Here is an 8,306-nt window from a genome sequence, read left to right on the forward strand (position 1 = left end):
TAGAAGAGAGGGAAGGGCGTAGTTGTGAGGGGATGGGGTCGAGGAGACAGTTAGTGAGGTGAGAGGATAGTATAAGGGCAGAAACCTCTTCCTCTTAAACAGGGGAAAAAGAGCAAAATTTATGGCTATGTGGGTTTTTGATGATTGTGAGCTTTTGAGGGGGTGGGAGACCGGAATTATGTTGAGAGCTGATTTCATTTCTGATGAATTCGATTTTGTTGTTAAAGTAGCTGGCAAAATCTTGAGCTGAGAGAAAAGTTGTGGTGGGAGGTGGGGGTGGGCGGAGAAGAGTATTGAAAGTGGAAAACAGACGTTTTGGGTTTGAAGAAAGAGTAGAGATAAGAGTAGAGAAGTAATGTTGCTTAAATAGATTAAAGGGACACTGAATCCATTTTTTTCTTTTGTGATTCAGATAGAGCATGCAATTTTAAGCAACTTTCTAATTTACTACTATTATCAATTTTTCTTAGTTCTCTTGCAATTTTTATTTGAAAAAGAAGGCATCTAAGCTTTTTTTTTGTTAAGGACTCTGGACAGCACTTTTTTATTGGTGGATGAATTTATCAACCAATCAGCAAGGACAACCCAGGTTGTTCACCAAAAATGGGCAGGCATCTAAACTTACATTCTTGCATTTCAAATAAAGATACCAAGAGAATAAAGAAAATGTTATAATGGGAGTAAATTAGAAAGTTGCTTAAAATGTTATGCTCTATCTGAATCACGAAAGAAAACATTTGGGTTTAGTGTCCCTTTAAGGGCAGAATAGTAAAAGTTCAAGATGAACTTATAGTGAAGAAAGTCAGCAGAACTCTGGAGTTTCCTCCAGACATTTAAAATTGAACGAAAGCTGTGCAAACCAGCAAAAAATGCAACTCATTATAGGTATAAATGGGCTTTTAAGAGATAAATACTAATTAAACAGTGTTGAAAATCAATGAAAATGTTAATATATTTTCCTGTCCTACATTTTTGCTGTTTTTTAGTATAGCTGCTTAATTATCAACATTTTGGTCATGTTTGTTACATTGTTTATATATTAAGATTAGAGGAACAAGTGTGCATAAGAAAATAGGGTGCATGAAAATCATGTAAATAAATATCATATGCTTCTTATTGTTTGATTAACTAGTTTTCCAGGTAGCGACATGTTGGGGTGAAACACAATCCTGTAGAGAATATTATATTATTATTATCTACAAATATTTCCATAGATTTTATGTTGGCTTTTGTAGAAAAATCATTAGATAAACTTTACTACATAAATATTAAGCAGAAATGCTAATGATAATTTCTAATGATAAACAAGTTTTGCTCATAGGAATTTTATTTGATAGCAGAGTAGAGAACATGCAGTTTGTTTAAATAGCTTTTTTGTGCTTTATTTATGCTTTATTATATGTTATCTGATTGGCTTCATTTTACAAATATTCATGAAATCAAAGTTTTTCTGGCTTTAATTATCCAATCTTTTTAAGTAAACCTCCAAGTGCACTACCAACCATACCTAATACTGGCCCTATAATGCGTTTCTCTTTTTCCTCTTGATTGAAGCCTCTGGTTTCCTTTTCAGAAGCTTCCTCTGGATGATCCAAGGAATCTAGATCACGCACTGCGGCTTCCAGTCTTTTCATCACTTCATGTTCTTCAGCTGTTCTCTTCCCAAAATGCTCAGCCAATCCTTTAGCCAAGCCTTTTAAAGCTGATTTACCAGCACTTAGGATGGCTCCTCCTATACCTCTGATTTCCCTCAGTGATTCTTCATCTAAAACATCCCTCTGACTCAGAGACTGTTCATCATTCTTTACACAAAAAATAAATAAATAAATCAGATTGGTAAACAAATTGAATGACTTTAACATTTTAAGATTAAACTACTTATTGTTTTTTAAAATATATTTTATTTTCTGAAAGCACAGTTCTACCTAATTAGGACAGATAGACACATCTGGTGCTCTAAGGGCTTTTGCTTAGTTTGTAGTACCACTGAGCAAATAACAGACATCAGTAATTGCTTATAAAAAAGCAGTTACATTTTTTAACCTCTTAACAACCAGCGCCGTACCCTGTACGTCGCTGCAGTCCTGGGCTTCTCTCTGCCACAATGTCACTAAAAATAGCGAGATCACATGGGGTACATTGGGCACTGCTGAAATAGAGTTGCAGAGTTACCGATGCAGAGAGGGCCACTCTGTGGCCCTTTCTGTATCGGACAGTGGTGTTGCAGATTGTTTAAGGAGGTAGGTGGGTGGGCGGAGGGGGCAGGAGGAGGGCAAGAGCGGGTGGGACCGCTACGCCACACTACAGACAAGGGGGAAAAAAAAGCTGCATCAGTGAGGGGGAAGGAGGGAGGAGGGGCAATGAGGGAGATCCTATGTGGGATCCATTGAGAGAAAGGGATCTGGGAAGGGGATTTAGCTCTCCTGTTCAAGTGCACACCGCTGGAAGTACGTTTTTTATGTGGGTGGCTTAGCTTTCTTTTACAAGTTGAAAGTAAAAAGTTAGCACACAAGCAAAACCTGATATGCACTAACCAACTGCGCTAAACCCGAAGGTACTTTTGAATATTTCACTTCCAATGTTCTTCACATATTAGAAAATGTTCTTTTTATTCTTAAGTAAAATATGGAAATAAAAATTATCTTTCAATTTAACGCCCTTGTTCAAACCACCTTTATTCCTTCTAACTTCCTTTTAACATCTTACTACATTTTTGTGCTCTCATATAATGTAATGTGTATATGTACTGGATGGAAAATGGAAGCAGATAGCACTTTACATTAGACACATTTTTGAAAGCTTTATGTCACAAAATTATTACCACATATGGAAATATGACCATTGCATTTTTAAGAATTTAGTATCTCTTTTGAATATTTAGTAGGTTCTCTGAGATAAAATATTCATATCTAAAATAAATAGTTTTGATAGTTCTTTAATTGAATTTTTATTTTACCTTCGTGCATATGCAGATGCTATTAAAATGGACACTGCAACTATGTACTTAAAATTCATCTTTACCTGTTAAAAGTAAAGAAAAAAAAAAAACAATTAGAACCATATCACATTTTTACTAAATGTGTTGATTTAAACCTCATTAAAGAAACATTAAAACACAATTACATTAAAGTCAAAATTAAAATATCATGATTCAGATAGAGCATATGCAATTCTAAACTGCTTTCCATTTTACTGCTGTTGCTTTGTTCACTTGGTATCCATTGTTGATAAGCATACCTAAGTAGTCTCAGGGACTGGAGCTAGCTGCTGATTGGTTGCACAAATATGGCTGTTGTCATTGGCTTACCGATGTGTTCAACTAGCCCCAAATAGTGCACTGCTACTCCTTCAATAAAGGATACTAATAAAATAAAGCTAAATTGATATTAGAAGTAAATTGCAAAGATGTTTAAAAATGAATTGACATAAGATTAGGGGTTTCATGTCCCTTTAATTAAATAGATTTTTAATCATTCCGTTGCACAAAATAAAGTTTATGATATTTGCAAACTGTTTTATTCTATTATCTGAAGTTTATTTTTAACATAAAACTGAATTTAAAAGATTACAATTCCATAGATCATGTCGGTATTAATTTATAGATATAGATATTGTTCTGTCATGTACAACTACAAGATTACTAACATCCCTTATTGCTAATTATTTTCATGATTACACCACAAAGCCTTATAATGTTTAGTATTCAGTGTAATGTTATAAATAAACATCTGATTAATGTAATTGTTGTTAATATTGTGTTGTTTCTTTACTCTGGTGCCATAAAAAAGTGAATTACCAGTATTAAATCTATACTAAATTTAAAATAAAGGTCACTCTCATAAGAAGTATAAATAAAATTGTTACAAATATATAAGTATAAGATATAACATTTGCTTACCAGGATCTCAGGATATTGTTATAGGTTATCAGATATCTTGATGTGATAATCTCTTTGTTGTGAGGGATTTACACCTTATATACAGTATCTGTGTCTAATTAGTAATATATATTCAAATTATCCTGAACACATTTTCTAATAATATTGTAAATTAATATTTGTGTTAAATGATTTTAGCAAAGTCATTCACTTTATAAAAGCAAATAGTTTCACCTTAATTAAAGCCAAAGCCAGATTTTTATTGAAAAACATAATATATCAAATGACTATGATTTGTTTAATATATTTGTATTGCAAAGAGTGTATTTTTAGTTAGCTTTTTGTCCATATGTGTTTTAGTATGTCTCTTTAACTTTTTGTGTGTTACAGATAAATGGATAGAGATAGATAGATAGAATAGATAGATAAGAGATAGATAGATAGATAGATAGATAGAATTAATAGATAGATGATCATTTTATTAATTAATTATAGTAGAACACATGTATTTATTTACATTAAAATCTGATATAGAAAGAATAAAATATTGATTAATAAGTGTTATATAAAGAATTTATTGAACATGATTCGTGTTATTAAAGGGACATGAAACCCACATTATTTCTTTCTTGATTTAGAAAGAGCATGCCATTTTAAACAATTTTCTAATTAACTTCTATTATCTAATTTGCTTCATTCTCTTGAATTAATTTGCTATTGAGCGCTAACACCTCACAAGTTAAATCAATAGTGCTTCTATTTTTGGGATCATATTACAAATTGAAATTAAAAGGTTATTGCTCAAGCAAAAGCTTGAGGCATGCTGATATACAGTATGTAGGTGGGATAGCATGGCTGTGATAAGCCCCTTTCCCCATAAACTTCTATGGGGTGTGATACATAAACCTGTTCTGGCGTTCTCTCACATGGTAATCTGAAGGTATGTTAGACCAAGTGCAGTAAAGCTGAGGGTGCACAAATAAATAATTGATATATAAATATCATGTTAATTAGTCTGTTAGCATTGACCAATTGCGCTGTGACTGCCAGCTGTTCACCCTTGAATCTCATTAGAATAGTTTTTAAGGCAGAACACCGGCTACACATTGAGGTCTATGATTAAGGCTAAGTTTCCCAGCCGAAACGCGTAAGACCGACTGGTAGCCGATGGTCACAGCGCAATAACTAACTTTTTATTTTAACCATTTTACCACCCTCATTTATTTTTCTATTTCTGTGTTGGATTCTATATTGGAGATTTTCAATAAACTCACCCCTTGTTTGAAGCCCGAGTTCATTGGATTCTTTTTGTGGATAATTGGATTGGACCGTCCTGGCTGGAGCTCTGGAGCTTAGGGTGATTGGCTAGAGGTGCCGTACAGCGTCAACGTCATAGGAAGTGGACACGCATTGAACAACGGCTGAACGTCGGACAACGAGCGCACAGAGCCGCATGGAGTGGCGTCCCGGAAGTGTTCTGGGGAGTATCTGAGTGCCGAGAGGCGACGCGTACCTTACCTGGGTTACACTACATCTAAAAAACAAAGTTGGTTTGTAAGTTTGCTGGCCTGGATCCAGACTCACTGTGAAGTGGTAAGATAAACTTACGTCTTTGTAACCAGCGGGATATAAAGTTGTTATATGTTTTTTTACATGGAAGGTACTAGCCGTTTTTAAACACTGACTGTTATAGTCGAATTGGAGAATTTCCGTATTGACGGATTATTGGACTATCTAGATTGGCCTTGAGACCACTAGCAGGGGAAAATCTTTGGGACTGTGCTTGCTAATTTGTGCTATTTATCCCCAGCGTGGTAACGGCCCGTCCTGTTTGTCTAAAGCTGTACTAATTTGAATAAAAAGGAAGTGTGGCTATATGTTAATCAATACACTTCCATATTTATAGAGTCTCTTTATTCCAACACTTTCAGAGGGGGTAAAATGAGTTTCTTTTCATTACAGTCATTAAATGACTTGGACACTAACAGACTTACACTGGAAGACACCTTTATAAGGCAATATGAGACATTGGATATAAGTGACATTTTTCTCTTAATGGAAAGGACTCTAATTAAGGAATATCGGACTTGGTGGGATAAGAGGGCCCTTGAAAAATATCTATTATTAGAACTTATACAAAGAGGCCTACGCCTAAATAAGTTTCCCACATTCCAAGCTGACGATAGTGAATTCATTTCTGAATGGAACACAGCTCTTACTAATTGTTCTGTAATACTGATGGGTCTTATTGTAAACATAAGGACAAACAACTGGTTAAAATCAGGGAAGACTTAGTTAATGTGCAAACACAATTGAATGAGTTTATAGATCACCCCAAGTACAATGATCTTGATAAAATGTTAAAGGAAAGTGTAGACAAATTTAGGGTAGAACTTGATAATTTTAAACTTCGAAAGTTCAACCGTGATAATGATGATTACATAAACAACATGGTATATGTCTGGCATTCTGCAAATAAAACTAAAAGACATAAGAGAAGATGGGGTAATAATAATGGTAACAAGAAACAGGTAGAAACAGATAAGAGAGTTACTTTTACAGATTCTGAGGCTTCAGACAATGAACCAATAGGACATTCAGGTAGGAGTGGTTCTAGTGAACCTTCAGATGAGGAAGAACTAGTGGTTAAGCCCAAACAGAATAGTAAATTAACTCATACTAAAACTGATTCTTTGCAGTCTAGAATAGAACCTATCAAAACTAGAAATGTGAGCCAAAGAGATAGAAACAATGAAAATACTGATATGAGACGTAGGGAGTTTCTTAATGTGGACAGGAGTGATAGCACAGTTCCAGACATTCAGATTAAATCGTGTCTAAAGACAAATAGCCAATCAGTGCAGTACCCTTTGGGACAGGTAGGGATGGAAACAGAAGGGGGAGGAGGAAGAGGAAAAAGTATAGGAAGAGGACAAAGAGGACGAAGAAGCAGGGGACAATACAACAAGTATCGAATTTAAAAATCATTAATCTTTCAGAATCTATACTAACTGAGGATGAAAACTCAGTACTGAGCTTGGGTTTGAATTTTGTCCCCAGCACTACGTTTAACCTCTTTGAAACTATTACTGATGTGAATCGTCTGATCAGAGATCTCACTCTCAGGAAAATTTTTTGGGGCAAGGTATCCCCAGAAACATCTCCTGACAGCTCAAGAGATCATGATAAATGGAGGGAAATTAATACCATAGAACCTATAATACATATTGTAGACTTTAATGAAGCATGTGATTATTTTTCCCTCCAGGATTTAAATTATGAATCTAATACTCAAAATAACTTCCTCAAGGCTGAACATACTGGGTTCAAGCCAAGGTCAGTATTTTACCCGACTAAGGATAGAGGACCCTTCTTGGAGGCTTTCCATAAGAGGGTAGAAGAGGATTTTGATATCCTTGTCTAAATGCCACAATGCTGCCCCCCCTAATCTAACGAAAGGCCAGAAGTTGGCCATTGAATCTCTGACTAAAAGAAATTACATAGTCATAAGATCTGCGGATAAGGGGGGCAGCATTGTGGTATTAAATAAAATAGACTATATAAGGGAAGCCGAAAGACAGATTAAGGATCCAGAAGTCTACCTCCCACTTTCTGGTGACCCCACTAATGTTTTCAAGTTGCAATTTTTGGAGCTGTTGGACGATGGACTGCAGGGGGGAATTATCGACCAAGATACCTTTGACTATCTGTATGTTAAAACACCTGTCATTCCCATCTTCCATCACCTCCCCAAGGTACATAAGTCCTTGGAGGAGGTGAAGGGAAGACCCATTATATCTGGGATAGGATCTCTTTTCGAGAGTATGTCAGGTTGGTTGGAGTCGCTCCTGCAGCCCATCGTTCAGCAGCTCCCCTCTATTCTTAAGGATACTACACATTTGCTGACTGGCTTAGAGCAACTCACATGGAGTAGTGATTGCTCATGGTTAACTGTAGACGTTGTTGGGCTTTACTCTTGTATACCACATCACTTGGGAATGGAAGCCATCAGATTTTCTCTAGATCATTATAGTAATTATGATACCAGTCTGAAGGATTATATTCTAATATGCTTAGAATTTTTACTGGTTCATAATTACTTTACATTTGATGATTCTTTTTACCTCCAAAGACGTGGAACCGCCATGGGCGCTAAATTTGCCCCAGCCTATGCTAATTTATTCATGGGCTGGTGGGAGCGGTCCCACGTCTTTGGAGATAACAACCCCTACAAACATTGTATAAGATCATATAAAAGGTACATTGATGATCTTTTGTTTGTGTGGTTGGGATCTGTGGAGGAAATGGAGGGATTCATTCTATATCTAAATAATAACCAGGTTAATTTACAATTCACCTATGCATCAGACAAATATAAAATTGCCTATCTTGATGTATACTTAATGGGAGAACCTTCCACTCTGAAAGT

General features: G+C 35.5%; 1 protein-coding gene across 1 annotated transcript; it reads right to left on the minus strand.

Annotated features, from left to right (window-relative positions):
- Positions 1–1,446: 1,446 nt before the first annotated feature.
- LOC128653328 (bombinin-like peptides 2) lies at positions 1,447–3,015 on the minus strand. Its single transcript, XM_053706548.1, has 2 exons — positions 2,956–3,015; positions 1,447–1,808 (listed from the first exon to the last, which is right to left on the minus strand). Exons 1-2 carry the CDS (start codon positions 3,013–3,015, stop codon positions 1,461–1,463), a joined length of 408 nt encoding a protein of 135 aa, XP_053562523.1. The 3' UTR covers positions 1,447–1,460.
- Positions 3,016–8,306: the final 5,291 nt, after the last annotated feature.

Source organism: Bombina bombina, chromosome 3, assembly GCF_027579735.1.
Source record: "Bombina bombina isolate aBomBom1 chromosome 3, aBomBom1.pri, whole genome shotgun sequence".
Taxonomy (NCBI): Eukaryota; Metazoa; Chordata; class Amphibia; order Anura; family Bombinatoridae; genus Bombina; species Bombina bombina.

Coding starts and splice junctions, on each gene's coding strand:
- LOC128653328 (XM_053706548.1), bottom strand. CDS start 3,015: ATGAATTTTAAGTACATAGTTGCAGTGTCCATTTTAATAGCATCTGCA. Junction 1,809..2,955: donor CATCTGCATATGCACGAAGG/TAAAATAAAAAT, acceptor TTTATTTTTTGT/GTAAAGAATGATGAACAGTC.